The sequence below is a fragment of the Channa argus genome, chromosome 12 (genome assembly GCF_033026475.1).
Source record: "Channa argus isolate prfri chromosome 12, Channa argus male v1.0, whole genome shotgun sequence".
Taxonomy (NCBI): Eukaryota; Metazoa; Chordata; class Actinopteri; order Anabantiformes; family Channidae; genus Channa; species Channa argus.
Genome location: NC_090208.1, coordinates 19,738,083 through 19,756,259, shown reverse-complemented (window position 1 = coordinate 19,756,259; position 18,177 = coordinate 19,738,083). Strand labels below are relative to the sequence as shown.

The following is an 18,177-nucleotide window of genomic DNA, read 5'->3' as shown; positions in this document are numbered from 1 at the left end:
GCTGAATTAAGCTGCAGTTACAGCTCCATAAATCTATATGGCCTTTTATGGCTGTTCCAACCAGACTGAAAACAGAGTCAGTTTAATCCTTTCAGTTTAGCGAGATTCTGTTCCATATATTTGAAATTAAAAGTGTGCAATGAACTGAAATCTATACTATCACCATTCATTTAAATCTATACAGGAACCATCTACTCCTGTCATTATGGCTGCATTCACAGTATTAGTCACGTGATGTGCAGAGCTCTCTTGTGGACTTCTTAGATACATGTAACAGCCACAATCTCCCTTAAATAACTGATCCACAATTAGAATAAAATAGATTACATGTATAAAAACATATCTGGCACCCCAGCAGCCCCTGAGTATAACTTGACTACCAATGACTACCAAATACTTGTGGAGAGTCTGTGGAAACTGGTATCTTCATTACATTACAGTTGAAGATTGCCTAAACCATACAACACTTCTGTCCTTAATCTGACTATTTTACATGGGTTTGGATCCATCATTGTTTTACTTCTGCCCACAAACCAAATTCAATCTGTTTATATGTCTAAATCTTTGTTGGGTTTTTTAGTTGGTTTTTTTTGTTATTAATCCTTGTTGTCCTCTAATCTACTATGCTTCATCAAGCTTTGTCAAAAATGTAATGATTTAATTTCATTCAGGACTTACTTCAAGTAGTACACTTACTGTTCTCCCTTTCATAAAAAACATACCCACTGTGAAGCACTTGCTAGAAGTCTTGTATAGGCAGAAACAGGTGTGGTGGCAGGTGAAGCAACTGCACTATGGTGCCCACAAGAACACGCAAATACCAAAGAAGTGGCCTCTAAAGTGTATAGTGCACTAGAGCCCTCCAAGGTGCCCTCTCCAGACCAAATGAAGATGATGCAATGTCCTGATTTTTCAGCCCTCCCACTAAGACAGCTAGAGCCTGACATGGTGTGATAGTATGACCATTATCTTTACATTTAGCTTAATAAGGCAAAAGAAAAGTACATAGGAACCAAGCATAATGGCTCCTGCTGTGCCCAAAAATACTATTAAATACAGTTAAATATGGTAAATTATGTAGTTTGCAATGTCACCACACCATTATAGTGATAGTAGACAGAGTGTTAAGTTATATCATGCCGTCATGCATATGTCATTTACTGCGAGGACACAGGGGCTTCATCTTGTGAGCTGTCCTCGCGGCCTTCCATGCTGGTTACAGTGGGATACCTGCAGAGTTTTGTTTGGCTATAAAGTTGTTTAAATCCTTCACATTTAATGGAAATGAGGCAAATGTAAGGCAGCACTTCTTTACAGACTTACTATGGTGGCAGCACAGCACCTTATGTGGCAACGTTTTGCAGACTCATGACAGAAAGTTAGAACACAGGCTCCAACCCACCAACAGAAACACAAGGGCATCATTACAACACAGCGAAAAAAAACAAAAATTCAGCATCAAGCGATGTCAACTTTACTCTCTCTATAGGCTTTACACATGTAACCTCAACCCAAACCATCTTTTAGGCTTCAAACCTGTTTTTTTTTTTCCAAAAAACTACAATGACTATGAATAGACTGAGTGTTGCCTCTCACTCAGAAATACTGTGGCTGAGCACATCCTGTGGCGACACTGACTGGGAGTCCTAAATGCTGCTGTGTTTCTATTGTGCTTCTTTTACCACTCAGCCTACATAGACCTGTTGTGATATTTCAAGGCTCTAAAAAAGGAGATGTGAATTTCAAAATTGTTCTATTCTAAAATCTTTTATTCCCTTAAGGCTGCCTGGTTAGTGGTAAAAAAGAAGATTTTACTTTTCATATGTTGTATTTTAGTCTTAATCATACTGTTTGTAGAATCTTATCCAGTGGAAAAGTTACCTGCCTAATATAGCTACACTTTACACATATGTAACACATTTAAACTGTCACAACATGGTATATTGACAATATGAAAATACATAATACATTGACGGTTAAAAATGTGTAAAAAGGGCTCAGCCAGTCCATGATCAAAGACCCTCTCTTCATTCATAAAAACATTACATTATGTCCACACACACCATGACCCACAGGGAACAGTGAACCACATACAAATACACACAACCCTACATCTACACACACACAGAGTATCCTTGAAGTGGTTCATCTTGGAGTACTTAGCGTGGCAGACTGTCTCTCCTGGTGGCAAAACTACAAACAAACACAACTGAACTCCTTGTACTTTCCAAAAGCTGTGTGTGTGTGCGTGCTGTAATTGTTAGGACAGCATTTCTTTCAATTAGTCTATATTTTATACTCACATTGTTTGTGAACGTGTGTCTTTGTTATCCTTTCTTTCCAGAAAGTCTTTAGTATGTGTGTGTGTGTGTGCACTCTCAAACCACGTCTTTGAAGTGTGTATAGCTTTATACATCTGTTCTCATCGTAATAGCTTTCTCGCTCTGTCTCTGTTTCTGTCTACCATCAAGCTAAAGGAAAACTCTCGGCGAACATCATAGCCTGTTTCTCCTTGATGTTCCCAAACCACAGTGATCTGTTGGCTGGGAAAAAAAAACAGATATGAAGGCATTGAGACATCAGTCAGTCAGTGTGCTGAGAGACTGAACCAAACCCCCAGTTTCTTGTGTGTTCCCCACATGATGAATCTCAGTCTTATTGTTAGGCTCACTTTGAAGAGTTCAACAACAAAATGGTTAAATGGTTAACATTCACAACAGAAAATAGAAGATAGCACAGTGTTTTTCCAATTCAATATCATCTTATAGCTACGCATCCAAATTTTTTAATAAGCAAAAAATAAAGAAACAGACAAGGCTAATAGTCAGGAAATACCAAGAATTTCCAAAGGTAGAATGGGAGGCAGAGCCTTTAGCTATCAAGCTCCTCTCCTGTGTAACCAGTTCCCAGTTCAGATTCGGGAAGCAGACACCCTCTTTACTTTTGAGTCTAAGCTTAAAACCTTCCTCTTTAATAAAGCTGATAGTTAGTTATATTTATGCTGCTATAGGCTTAGACTGCTAGGGGACCCATCCCCCGATGCACTGAGCTCCTTTCCTCCTCTTGACCCTCTCGCCTCTACTCTCACCCTACAATTGTCAGTACTGTCTGACATTAACTCTGTGTGTTTTCTCCCGTGGTTGTCTTTCTCCTTCTCTGTCTCCCTCTCTCTGTCCCTCTCTGCAGATGTCCCCGAACTTTGAAGCTGTGTGTTTTCCAGTGTGCATCTACAGTTCTTACCAACCTGCCCCAGGTTGTGTTGTTGCTCTTTTTCTTTTCTCTCTTCACTTTCCACTCACCCCAACCGGTCAAAGCAGATGGCCGCCCACCCTGAGCCTGGTACTGTTGGAGTTTTTTCCATTAAAGGGAGTTTTTCTTCTCCACTTTTGCCTATGGCTTGGGCTCAAGGCGATATTGTTGGGTTCTCTCTATACATCTTTATAGTCTTGACTTTATTCTGTAAAGTGCCTTGAGATGACATTGTTGTGAATTTGTGCTATATAAATAAAGTTATATTGAATTGAATAATTATTTATTCCTCTTGTCTTTTCTGATTTTTTTTAGAGAGACTTTGGACGTTTTACGCCCTTTATACTGCCATTGGGTTCAGTTTTGGAGTTACAGGCTTTTGTGATCAAAAAATGGCGCTCCCAGAGCCTATATTTTAGTTCAGTCTCCATTGGAGTTTAACTCATTGTGGCGCTTTCTACATTTTGTACATTTATTACGTTCCTACTAAAGGAGATCGGGAAAGGTAATACTGTAAATTTAAGAAGCGTGTGAGAAATGTGACATGTTTTAATCTGTAACCTTGTGTCTTGCCTCAAAACTAAACCTTACATTGTCTTTTTGAAATAATTGTTAAATTTTACACTGTGGTTTTAGCAGCCTAAACTGTAACTATATCATCATTGGACTGGAGTTCTTTCAAAATAACATTAGTATTCATCATTAAAGGTTTTATGTCTTTTGTTTATGTTTTGCAGAATCCCATGTGACTTTCGTTTTGATTTTGTAGAGACATGGTTCAGCTGCTACCTTTTCAATAATGCCCATACAGACAATAAAACCAGCAATGGCAATAAAACTAGCAGCTTATTTGTCTGTGGTTAAAAACAACAGTTAAATTCAACAATTAAAAGCACATCAGGCAGACACACCGCTCCACCCTGTAACATATTCCTTAATTCCAACATACTTAGTCATGAAGTTAAAAATGTATCTCCATAACAATTAACATTGGTTGAGTATGAGCAATGTAAGTTTGCTTCCTTACAGGCCGCTGTAAAAAATTAATAGTGAACTAGCTGATCCAGGATGCAGACTGAAACAATCCCCCATAAGTTTCTTCCATCATAATTACATTTTTTCACAAGGCTGTACTGTACTGTAGTTTTGCATACAGGCAGTGCCCCTGCCAATATTTTTGGAGGACCTAAATGTCTCTACAAATCAGTGTGGAATTCAGGCTGCCTGCGAGAGAAGGCAGGAGAGAAAAAAGACCCTAAAGGGCACCTGATACATTCAGTATGATACCCATCAGTACAGAACAACTGTGCAAGTTTGCTTTATTGTTTTGTCCTTGTAAATGGTAGTTCACCTAAAACAGACTGTTTGGAATAATTATCAAGATTAAATAATTAATAAATGTTTAAACAAATAAAACAGAGCAGGACCAGATATTGAGAGAGAGAACCACACACACACATCTGCCACTTTGCATACATTTAGAGTCATAATTTAATCTGACTGTGTGAAAACAAAGTGCACCAGGGAAAATCAACCCAAACACAGGGGGAACATGCAAACTCCACACAGAAGGCCACAGCAAGCATGGGGATTTGAATCAGGGATTGTCAAGCTCTTAGATGGCAAAATCCATGTTGTTTATAACTTTAGATCTACAGGGTGCAGCACAACAAAGTACGAAATAATAAACTCCAAACAGCCAAAAACAAAGATATTTGCCAATGTAAAAATTACTTTGCTTTTAAAACACCTGTGGTGAGGCATGAAGACTTGCAGAGAATGGAAAAAAAGTGTTGCAAACATGATGTTACAGATCTTCACCCTGTGTAATTGCAAAGGCCCCCTTTATCACATTTTCAATTTTGTGGTATTTTTCTTTAGTGTGACTCTAGCCGATACAGCTACAGGAAAAGCAAGTACAGAGATCAGAAGAATGATTCGACCTTTGTCCTTTTTGGCTGATCAAAACTAACACAAGCTTTTGGATTCTGGAGGGGTGTCATTGTGCATGATAGTAACTCCATCGCTAGGGTGTCGTAGTGGTCGAGATGAGACATGACCAGCGCCCACACTATGAGTTGGATTGCATATTCAGAAAGGTATGGTGAGATCTCTTTCTTTTATCCAAGATCTAAGACGTGTGATGACGCAATTGAGTCATCTGGTCAAAAAGACATGAAGACTTGTATGTTATGATCATAGTGGTGATAGGAAAAGCCATGTGAGTGGATGATAGAACCCAGGGATGTAGTATGGATGGAAAAAAAGAAGAGGACTAAGAACTGAGCACTGCCACACAACAGTAAAGAGGTTGTGAGCGTTAGAAATGTGCCCCTGCCAAGATACTTTGAAGGTTTGTTCAGTAAGACCAAAGCCAGGCCAGAGTTGTTCCAGAGCCCAAGTCGGAGTGCAGACAGTTGCATCTGCTGGTTTACCCCTGCTTTTTAAAGTTTAGGCAGGTGGAGGTTGTCAAGAAACATTGGCCTAAGCTCTTTTTTTAATCACTTAGTTTTTGCAATTTTTTCAAATCTTTTTTTTCACTTAGTTATGCAAACTAAAATATGTTTTCAGAGCAAACTAAAGTATAGTAAATTATCTCCTCTCGATCCAAATCAGTCTGTGGACTTTTGTTCTAAAATCCATGTTGCCTCAAAGTTTACCACAGAGGTGGACCTTTATTTTTATTGTTTTACATATATGAGCGACACAAAAGTACAAATTGAGATTTGTTGGGTTCAAAAACTTTTTAGTCATTAGTTACTACAAGTTAATCTTCATTGCTGCACTAAATTATACAGATCCAGTTTTTATAAAGTACCAGTATCCATGTTGATTTAAATAAAAACCTGAGGGGGGGAGGGGCAGGGATTCGATTTAATGTTGTGTCCCTAACAATGTTGAGACCAAACCTACACCAGTGGTGTTTCACAAGCATTCATTATGAGTGCATGGAGTGAGAGAATGAGCAATGTGTCATGCATATATCCTTATAATGAAAAATTAAGTTGTGTTTTTCGCAACCACATACAAATTCTTACTGAGCTTAATTTGTCAATCTAATAGAATAAAGACAAGATGGGTGTGGACTTTATATATAATATGCAACTCATGAGACTTGTGTGGATATTTCAGTTGACTGAGCTACATGAAGATTAGAACACAATACACTATTCATATTCTTTTTTACTTTATACTTTATTACAGGAGTACAATTAACGCTCATTGTAACAAAAAAGGATGAACAAGACATTGATTTGTAAACTAAATGAACATATTCCCTGTACAAAGAAATATAACTATTATGTACAGAAGGACATAAGACAGGTATAGAGAAACCAACAGGTGAGAGGAAGGGGAAGTGTAGTCGCATGGCACTTAAAAAATAGACATACCTCGCAAGTGCTTTCTGTTTTTCCACAATTAATATCAAATAAAATGCAGTGATAATAAGTCTGAATAGCAAAACAAATAATTATTACAGTAATCAAATCAACAATATTAACATTTGTAAAACAGTTTACAATATAAATGAAATACATAACATTCTAAATACATCCAATATTTACCAAAGATCTTCTCATTTAGGCTAAAACCTCTAAATCTTTAATAGAATAAAAAATAGCATTTCAAATATTTTATAACAATATTAAACATACAATAACATTAATATTAGGTTATTAGTAGATGTAATTAGCTGAATTTTCCCCATGGCTTGCTAATGAAAGGAATAATAACCTATTTATTTATTTCTTTTTGCTTTCACAAAATGCAAATATTTTAATCAGTTAAATTCATATATATATATATATATATATATACATATATATTTATATATATGTATATATATACATATGGGAAAGGGGAAAGAAACAGCAAACCTCAGTGGGTACAAACTATTGCAATCTAGAACTCTCAAATAGAAAATGTACACAAGAAAAGCAGCACAACAATTCTATGTTCATATTTTTTATCATGAAGAAATCAGTGGTGTGGTGAAAGATTTAACAATGTCTGGCACAGGCGGAATCCATCTGGAATGTGATTGGACAAGAGGATCATCCAATAAGGAAAGCCCTCTAAGTGGGACCCTGCACTAAAACCTCAATGATCCTTTCATGTCATCCTTCAGTTTGGAACTTAGAACTCTGTCGGAAAGTTTTATAACGTCCCAGAGTTCAGCTAAGAAGTCCCAGAGTTCCGTTGTAGAAGTTTTCCATATTTTGGACATAGGTAAGAAATCGTCCTCTCCAATAATGAAATACATAAGGCTGTGAGAGTTCGGATTGTGCAATAAACTCAAACAATAAATCTGTTTTAGCTAATAAAGTTGCTTAAACCAGGAAATTCATTTTATCTTGCATTCTTAGCGTTGGTTGTAAGAGCAGTAAGAGTGAAAGTCACCTTCGTGGCAGAAGTCAAAAATAATAGCTGAGAGGAGAAATAAAAAAATAAAAGTTGCATAAAAACAAACAGAGAATGACAAGCAACACTCAAGCAGCATGTATGTAGGTTTTCTCCTCTCTACTTCCACCTCTTCCCTCTGGTCTGTCTTGTCCTCCATCTCAGGAAGATTCACCACTTTTTAAAAAACAGCTTTTTTTATCGTATCCTCATTGCAGGATAGTCACTGTCCAGGAGTGTACAATCTCAATGCAACATAGAAGTGTACTTTATGAATCCAAGTACAGATTTAGAGAGTTCACACAGCAGACCTGGTCCTTATTACTATTTCACCTGAATTCAGTTACTTTTATTTTATATGATACCAATCAGCACCTCCAAAATAGTTACATACAGAAAGTGAGAGCAAACACTACTGATAGCCCCTGATATGTTTTTTGTTTGTTTACATGGAGAGAAGGCAAAGTAATGAACAACATTTCAGAAATAATTGGTCCAAAAGTAAGTGACTTAGGACTTGTAGTTGGTCGAAGGTAATTATTTAAAAGCAAAGGCTTATTTGCAATTGTACATGTACAGGATCCTCAAGTTTCCAAGCCTGAGCTTTAAGGAAAAAAGACCAACTGCAGGGGTGAGTGGGGAATTAATATAAATGGGTAAAATTTTGACTCACTTCCGATGAACAATCTGTGGGTGGCACACATGAAGGACATAGTCATGTAGGGTGTTCAGTAGAAATGTTGGTAATAAAACAAACAAAACAAAAAAAAAACTAAAGACAAAATGATAAATACTGACTAGAATTTTCTTGAAGTTTATCATGAGTGCATTGTATTTTAAACCCAGAAAAATACGTTTAGAGAATGATAGAGACAAAAAGATCCCAAGGAACTTTACCACTTCAACAAGTACGTAACAAGTCTGCTAAAGACTTCTTGGTGCTTGTTCTGCCATTTCTTGCTATGAATTGAAATTCAAAATTGAAATGTACATTATTCTTTTACTTAAGTTCTGTTGAATAAAAGAATTTAGTTTAAAAAGCTTATTTAAATGTACTGTTTAATGGACAAAATGAATCTGTTAACAGAAGAAAGTGCCATTTTCTGCCCTTATCATATCCAGCCATTATACGTATCTACCACAAAACTACATCTTTCAATTCTATTTCTGAGCACAGCACTTTCCTTTACTGCCCGAATCGATATCTCTGATTCTTTACTGCATCATGATACAGCTTAAAGTACAGGTGCACTCAGCACCACGCCCTCCGTGTCACAGCCTGCTGCCCAATTTGATTTGATGCTTCTGACTGCATCTATAACCCAGTACACACGTAGAATTGCAATGTTACACACCTGATCAAAGCCACCACTGATTTCTGTCACTCTTTCAAATCTTTTTCAAATATGCAGGAAATGTGTTCTGATTCCAGGTGGCACCATAAAGAATTCTGGCTCAAAGTTTACCAATTACCAGAAAATCTTGACATTTCATTTTCTATCCATCTTTTACCCTGCTTAACAGTTGAAATGGTTCATTGATTATGACAAAGCATAAACAAAATCATACTCTTCATCCATACCCTGTTTCATCCATCTCGCCTTCTTTCCACGCCCATCTTCACTTATTCTTTTCTAATTTCACTTCATGTCACTAGAAGTACCACCATACTTCTGTTTCACCTGGTGTGATCTATCCAATTTCTCTTTCAAATTATATTACATAGCTTTTTGTACATAGATCTTGTTTGTATATTTATTTTAAAAAATACACAGAATAGAGCATAATTAAGAACATTTTGGCAGCTTCTTCCTTTCTCAGAGGAAAGTCTCAATCATCATCAGCTGCAACAAAAGATGAAGATTTATGCTTTTCTTTTAGTCTGAAAATAAGCCTTCAACTTCGCAGAACAAAGGTGAAGAAAAAATAACTTTTCCATTTCCCTCTTTCCTTCCTTCAATCTACTCCCTAAAGACTCCAATCACTTACCCCACCCCCACCCCTTCCTCACTTGACAACACCCTTCAAACTGTCGCTCCAAGCAGCTCTTCTGACTTGGCCATGATTTCATTCTGGTTGGAGTCCAAGCCGTAGAACTTGACCTTCAGCCCATCAACAGGGTGGACCACGGGTACCGTGATCACACGGGGGAACTGCCGAGTGGCGAGCTCAAAGCGGCTGGTGCTGGCCAGCTCAATAGCCAGAATGCGGAGGAAGAGGGTGGCGAGCTGCTTGCCCAGACAGGACCGAACGCCACCACCGAAGGGCAGGTAGTGGAACCGTCCCTCCTTGTCTTCTCCTCGCTCCTGACTGAAGCGGTCAGGGTCGAAGGCATCCACATCCTTGAAGACTGCAGCAGTATCATGGGTATCCCGAATGCTGTACATCACACTCCAGCCTTTGGGAATCTGGACTCCCTAGAGTTAGAAAGACAGCCATATGCAGCTTGTCAACATGTCTGGGAAAGTTGTTTCACTTTTGGTCTCTGCTATGTATCCTTAATAATCAATGTCTTTTGGGGTATATACCTGTAATCTGCCAAAACTCTCAATTTTAGTTGTTCTTCATTTAAACTTTATGCAGCATTTGTATTTGTAATCAACCTGTGACTTTTAGTTAATCATTCTTTTGAATTAAGAAATATTTTTGTTGTGAGATTTTGACATCTTGTGTAGTTTAAATTCACGTAAAGTGTAGTTTAAAGACACGTAAACCATTAAATGATTACAGTATTCAGTTGCGAACTGTTACTTGGCCACTTACATCCAGTTCAAAGGTCTGCATTGCAGTCCGGTAGGCTCCTGAGACAGGTGTAAAGAGTCTCAGCACTTCCTTGATGACACAGTCCACGTACTTGAGGCTGATGATGGTGTCCAGTCTCAGTTCTCCTTCAGGGCAAAGGCAGCCATTGTGGAGGAGGCCCCTGGACCGCAGCTCCTCCCTCAAGCGTTCCAGAACTGCGGGGTGGCGGAGGAGCTGCATGATAAGGGAGGTGCTGGCACTGGCAGTCGTGGCAAAGGCAGCAAAGATCAACTCAATGGTCGATTCCTATGGGGTGATGGAGACGTAGAGATGATGAATCAATGCTTTACCTTTTTAATTTTGTTAATTATCATTCTTTGCCCGAATTTATCTTGCAATCACTTTTAGGTCTTGAACCCTAGGTTGGGAACGATTATATCAGTGGAATGTTATTTGAACCCTACAAAGACTTTTAAAATGTGAGACAATAATTATAAAGTCTGACTGTGAGCAAACCCTTAATTGGGGCACAAATCCAATGCCCCAGACCTCAGACCTCGCCATTATTTATGTAACAACATTAAAGCCAAAATAAATGCTTAATACCAAGATAATAAGAAAAGTTATTTTATTCCCAAAAAAGGAGGAAACAGGAAGATCATACCCATTAGCAATATTTAACATGATGTGCAGGGCCTATTATGAAAGAGCTGAAATAAATAAGAGTGAAGGTTGGGCAGCATAACTCTTATTAAAAACCTCTCATCTGCCATCATTTGTGTCAAAAGACATGTCTCCCTCACCTTACTCTATTTGTGTGTTGCACATGCATGCGTCAGAGAAGTGCTTTAGAGTGCTTCAGTGTGGGCCTCTGGGACAGGGGCTCCCCAGTTCACTTTGTGTGTATATATATATATATTATATATTTATATATATACACAGTGCATATGTGTGTTTGTGTATGTGTGTAAACGTGCACGTAGAGGAGGCCTCTTTCAGAACCCTTGCAAGGGGAGTGTTGACTTATTTTTGGCCCTGGACTTAACCCAGAAACCGCAAAGAGCCAGCAGAGTGAGTTGAGTTTCCACAGAATTCCTCAGAATTACATTAATAGGTAAAGAGAGGGTGTGCCACTCCATGAAGCTGTGAGTGTGTGTGTGCATGTCCTTTGCTATTACTGTCTGCCTCTGGTCATAAGCTTCACATCACTGTAGTCATAAAGATGGATACCATAAGTGACTTGCACTGCTTATGATCTTAAGGTACTTTGGGAAATAAAGATGATTTTTGACACTGTGTGTTGTGTGTGTGTGTCCGTGTGTGTCTGTGTGTGTGTCCGTGTGTGTGTGTGTGTGTGTGTGTCTGCCTGTCTGTTCGTTCACCCGACCCAGACAGGCTCTGTTTGGCAGCACTTTGCTGGATAAACAGTGAGTATGCTCTTTGCTATGTCTGACTGCGTATATTTGCACACATGCAGGGTTAGCATGTTTCTGCACTGTACGTGTTCATATTTCCACGTGTGATTGAACGGCTTACTGGGTGTTCATTTGCACACCTTGTTCTCCTACTCAGAGGATTTTTCATGCATAGGTGTGTTACCTTCAGTTCCTGCATGGTAAACTCAGTGCCGTTCTCTTTGGCGCTCTCCATCAGCACATCCAACGCGTCGCTGTAATCCTTCCCCTGGGAACACAGTGGTTTCTCCCTGATAGCCTTCTCTATGCATTTCTGGAGTATGTCTCGAGCACGGATACCCTGCAAACACACACAAAAGTAAGTTAGATAACAGTGGCCCAGAGCAACTAATACTCATTATGTTTGCTCTCGATGACTTTTGTATGTAGCAAAGGATGTTAATGTCACATACCTTCCTGTAACCACTAAACGGCAGGTCTATGGGCAGACTGAACAGGTTGTCAACAAAATCCTGAAAGGTTGAGAACATGTGACTCATCTCCTCCTCTGACACCCTGAAACCCAGCAGCACCCTCACCGCCATGGTGAACGACAACCTCTGGCTCTCCCTGTGAAAAGACAACCAATCAGGACGTCCTTTTAATCCACTAAACCCATTGTGCATCCAAATGAAAAAGCTTCCTGTGTGTTTTGTACCACCATCACAAGCAGCCTAGTCTTTGTAAAGGAACTTCATGCAAACAAGACGTCTCTACCTACAATCTAAATAACGACCTTTTAAATGAGGATATCCTGACCTTTCCAACAAGTACTAACCTAAACACTGAAGATTAAAGCCAAAATCATATTGTTTATACCTTGAATGACACTGTTTCTTCCTGTTACTTACTACTAATCTGCCTTGCGTAATCGTAATCTAGAAATAATATTTTTAATTGTAATTTTTCTACCATGATGTTCTGATTTGCCTAATACAGTAGTATTTATGTTCCTCTCTGTAGAAATAGTAATATAATATAATAGTAACTGGAAGTTCCTACTGTATGCCAAATTCCTCATGATATTTGTACCTTTTTTATTGATATTTCTTCACTTTGACACCCACCCCAACCCCCTACCTGTAGACGTTGATGGGTTCAGGGTTAGAGCTCCACACTCGGAGACTCTCCTGGATGACCTGCTGGATTTTTGGGAGGTAGGACTCCAAGGCCTCATGGCTGAACACTTTGGCAAACACCTGGAGAAACAGAGTGAAAGATAAAGTGTCAACAAATATAGATATAATGTAGTGACAGTGATAAAATATCAACAAGGATTTTTATTAAATGAGAGTATTTATATGACTTTAACCAGGACAAGTCAAAGCAGAGGACAAATGCACTGATTAAGAACACAGACTGGCTCGTCCAGTCTTTCCTCCCATTTTAAGTACAGTTTTGTTCTTACAATAATGTGTGAAACCTCTGAGCGTGGCAAACCCAAACTGACAGTGTGTGAAGACATTGAAAAAAAATAATGTAAATGTAACCAATTCTTAGCGAAATCAATGTATGTTAGAGCACAAATAATAAGTTGAATAATTTATTAATTTGTAGCTGTGTGGAGTTTGCATGTTCTCTCTAAGCTTGCGTGGGTTTCCTCCGGATACTCCTCTTTCATCCCACAGTCCAAAAACAATCATGTTGTGTTACTTGGTGAATCTAAAGTTGCCCATAGGTATGAATGTGAGTGTGAATGGTTGTCTGTCTGTGTATGTCTCTCTGTGGCCCTGAGATAGACTGTGACCTGTCCAGGGTGGAGCCTGTCTCTCAGCAGATGACAGCTGGGATAGGCTCCAGACCACCAGTGACCCAATTAGGATAAGTGGTGACAGATAATGGATTGGTGGATATATGACAGTGATGTTGAGTATAAAATATAATTTTATTTAACTTAATAGCTGTATTTTGCATAGTTGCCCTCTCTTGTGCTAAATGTTTGTTTAATATTTCCCCTATTCTCTTCTCCTGTGATATGTCTCTCTCTCCATTTATCCCTTCGTTCACTGTAGAGAAGACTTTCCATTATGTGTTCACTCTTATTATTTAATTCCCTCTCTCTCTCTTCAGTCTTTACAGAGACTTATACATTGTGGAGATTTTTCCCTATAGTCAGCAGAACTAGAATGACAGGCAGAATGAGCAAAAGAACGGGGATGGGGGTGGGGGGATTTAGTCTTTCCTGGCTGCTCGTATGAATCAGTCACCAGTCGTCAATGTTTTTTGAACAAATAACATTCTGCTTTAACCTTCAGATCTGCCCTTATAACAGTCTTGGAAATTATTTAGAAAGGGAGAACACTGGAGAAGAGAACAGTGTCTTATTAAAAGTTTTGTCCAACGTACGTCTTAACAAAGCTTCAGTGTTCACATAGGTTTCCCAAACAAAGTGCTGTCTAATCTATTTATGAAATAAGCAAAAATATTAATATTTTAGATTTTATTTTGTCAGCAACATTGATCACAGTGACATTGCAGGCCATTTTCAAACAAGTTGAATGACTGGTCCAGATGGTTTGCATTTTATGCTCAATGAAAAGTAACTGGAACTTTTGAAAGAGCAAAATTGATATAAGCAGAAAATACTGACAGAAAACTTTTCTTCTACTTTTTATCTCTAAACTTCACTTGACACAATGTAGATTTGTTTTAGGGACCTCTGCATGGTGGGATGCTGTAAAATGCTGTTACACTTAACCTTAAAAAACAAAGAGTTTACCACACAGTCGTATTTAAGTTGAAATTTTGCTGGATTCTTTCAGCTAATACACACACAAAGGAAATAATTTTATTGTAGATTGAAATATGTTTTCCATATGTTAACACACTGGAACATTAAAACAAAATAGTTCCTACTTCTTTTCACTGAGACATAATGGAGATGGAGAGGGAAGAAAGCAGCTTCTAGTGGGATTTTAGCCCAGGACTGTGAGGGTACATGTGGTTTCTGAGGTCGATGTTTCAGCCACCAAACCATCAGTTGGGCACTCGTATGGTTATTTTGTCCTCTACCTAATTTTCCTCTCATGTTCTTTCTGTTCTGTTGCCCTCTTCCATCTCTCTCTTTCCTCATTCCTCCAAACCTTGCTTCCCTCCCTCCGCTGCCCTCAGAATGAATGAACAATAGCCCACTGAGCTGCTGCTGTAAGCCTGAGTGTGTGAATTGCGTATATGCACTTGATGGGCATATATGTGATACATATGTGTGCCAGGGAGTGGTTAGCACAGATCACAGGGCACTCTGAGATGTTAGCTGCGTTACATTTCCTCTGACGCCGCACCCTGGGGCCCCTGGTCACAGATCAGCTTACATAACCTGCTCTCTAACTCTGAGTACAGGGGATTAAACACAGTATCTGACCTCAAAACAGCCTGAGATAAAAACACAAGGCTGTCATGTTTTTTGTTTTTTTGTTTTTAGGCAGTCAGTTAGCTGCTGTTAATGTATGACGGATTGGTCATGGTTTGTTTGTATGTACCTTAGGGTTGGGGCTTAGTTATTAGGGTGATTATCATGTGGTTGTGTGGCCGGTTTTTCATTTAAAGTTTTCCACAAATTTTGTCAGTTGCCACTGATTCGTATCTCCAGCTGTAAAATTCATGCTCAGTGGTTGGTTAATAGGTCACTTGATTATATTATTAATCCAATTAAACAACGTTTGGCTTTGATGGAATGTCTGAACACATAACTAAACTATTTATCTATCTGATACTGAGCCAGCTGTCAGGTACTTTCACTTGCCAGGGGATTAAAAACTCGAAGAACACGTTTGATGATCATTTGGGAAATCCCAAAAAAAAACTCTTCAGAGAGATTGCTGGGCAAAATTATTTGTTAAGCACAGGGAGGTTGTATGACACTGTGAGTTTAGCCATTTAACCCATCTGCACTGGATTATGTGTAATTGGTCAATTTGAGTACTTGCCTATTCCTACACACACATACACACACACAAAAACACACACATACAGTACATTAATAGAGTCGAAACAGCAGGGTTTAGCTACTGTGAGACCAAGGAGTCAGTCTGTGTGGGTGTGTGTATGTATGCGAACAACAGGCCAACACTCTGAAAGGTTACTACAGGTCAGACAAATACACGTGGTATCTCCCTGCACAGTCAGGCTGCCAATCAAACACAGTTTTTCATGCAGTGTCACTCTGGGACGCTCCAAGTTCCACACAGAATGGGGGTGGACAGCAGTGGTGGTGCTGGTGGTGGTAGTGGTGGTATTCAGTACAACAGTCATTTTTGCTGCACCACAAAAACGTGACTGTCTTCTGTAGCCTCTAGCGCAAAGACACAGGCTTAAAGACTCACACACACATGATGCAGTGCGCACAATTCCAGACTCATGCATACACACACACACAGTAATACAGTCATGGACACACATGAACACACACACAGACACGGCTGTCCTAATAACATCCATATGTCTTAAATTATGTGAAAGTGCTGCGAGCTGCTGGTTCCACAGACATGTAAAGACTCCTTTATTCTTTTCTCTGCCTTCCTCTCCTTCTCTCTCTCTTTCTCTTTCTGTCTTTACTCCCACCTCTTCCTGTCTCTCACTGCCCCTTTCATCCATCGTTTTTAAAAAAGTACTTTTCTAATATTCTTCATTTAGTCAAACAAGGAAACCACGTGTCTTTCAATGAACCTATCATCACTTTTAGCCAGAAAACTATGGCTTTGTTGTCGCTCCTAAACACCTTGGATGTAAAGGTCAGAGCAAAAAAACGCCACATAGATGAGTAAATCCCATTAATTGATTGTAATTTGTGATTGATTGATTAATTGATTGATCGATTTACTGATTCACTGAACGATTAATAAGGCTTCACCTGCAGTATATCAATAATCAAAAATATCATCGTTATTATGTAGCTTTTAAATAAATGCAGTGTGCCGGCACGTTTTCGAGCATATTGTCGCATGTTTTGTCTTCGCTTTTATTTAGAGAAAACTTTGAATTGGAATTGTCTTGCATATTTTGTGGTATGTGTGTGGCAGAATTCAACAAGGAAGTTCTTGAAACAAGTACACATTCCTTTGGTATTTCCATTTTGTATTACTCTATACTTCAACTTTATTGTGTATATTCTTTGACCTCTTTATTTACTGCTTACTTTGCAAATCCGGATTTTACATTCAAAACATCAACACCAACAAACAATCTGTACCACGTAGGATTTAAATTTGTTCAATTATATGTTCACTTGATGTTACTTGTCACATGTAGTTTATCATTTATGTATGTTTTTAGCCAATTTGACCCTTACTTTTACACTAATCAAGCTGAGAAAAGCAAAGGTGGGAGTAACAAAATGGGCTTCAGCTCTACTATTGGCAGTGCCCTCTACTGGTGATGCGCAGAAGCACAGGATCCAGATGTCAAAGAGAAAGCAGGGCTGCATGCAGAACAGCATCTACTACAGACACAGGACTCTGTTCTTCTGCATTGTCCCATATTTACCAGTTTTCCAGTTTTAGGTATCAGCAGGAGAAAGACAAAAATAAAAAACAAATGAAATTAAAAGAAAAGGGAGGAATATTAGTGGGAACACTCAGTAGAAAGGGAAAAACAGAGCTTGAATGCATGGGTCAATGTGAATCTCTCTGCATGTAATAGCCTCTGTTTTTCTTTTTCTAAATTTAAGAGTAGTTTTTTGAGAAAGCAAGGCTAGGAATAAATTTGGTGCTAGCGAAGGGCAAATGTGGAAGGAAAGGGGAGTGGAAGAGGGTGAGAATAAGTGAAAAAAAAAAACCACTAGCAGCCACTGTCAACATATCTGTGTATGCATATTGGCGTATGTAGTTTAAAATACTATACTATATGTATGTGTAGATGGTCAGGCAGGTGTTTCTGAGACCATCACAGTAGCGTCTTGTAGCGTCTTTCAGCTTTTTGTTTTGTTTTTCTTTGCCTGGGCTGTAATTTTACTTTTTTTGGTTCATTGTTCTCATTGCACCTTTTTCTGCAGCAGCTGTTCTTATCATCAGGAGAGTTAGTCAAAAGAGACCAGAAATACAAGTTTTATACGACCTACTTTGTTTCTAGGTTCCAAGATGGGTCAGTTATTGTAGGTCTAATCTTACATTCTGCCAGATTTATCAAATATTTGCTAATTATCTAAACAATGAGCGTGCAGATCTAAAACCAATGCTACATCCACAAAGTCTTTAAACTGTCTTGCTGTGCTCATGTATTGTAGATTTAAAATACTTGTCTGCTGTTGCAACGTATGGCTTTCAACTTCAGGCAAAGTGAAAAAGAATGGAAACTGGTTCTACTGGTTCTCTTGACAGTCCACAAGCCCAAGGGA

The 18,177-nt window shown here is 38.7% G+C and overlaps 1 protein-coding gene across 1 annotated transcript in view; it reads right to left on the bottom strand.

Moving 5' to 3' along the window:
* Positions 1-6,425: 6,425 nt before the first annotated feature.
* The window catches only part of cyp26b1 (cytochrome P450, family 26, subfamily b, polypeptide 1), a 32,878-nt gene continuing 21,126 nt past the window's right edge, over positions 6,426-18,177 (bottom strand). The window contains exons 3-7 of the mRNA XM_067524143.1: positions 12,927-13,045; positions 12,260-12,416; positions 11,992-12,147; positions 10,414-10,698; positions 6,426-10,067 (exon numbers count right to left, since the gene is read on the bottom strand). Coding sequence (XP_067380244.1) covers positions 9,675-10,067; positions 10,414-10,698; positions 11,992-12,147; positions 12,260-12,416; positions 12,927-13,045 — 1,110 coding nt within the window. The 3' untranslated portion in view covers positions 6,426-9,674. The remainder of the gene's footprint in view (positions 10,068-10,413; positions 10,699-11,991; positions 12,148-12,259; positions 12,417-12,926; positions 13,046-18,177) is intronic.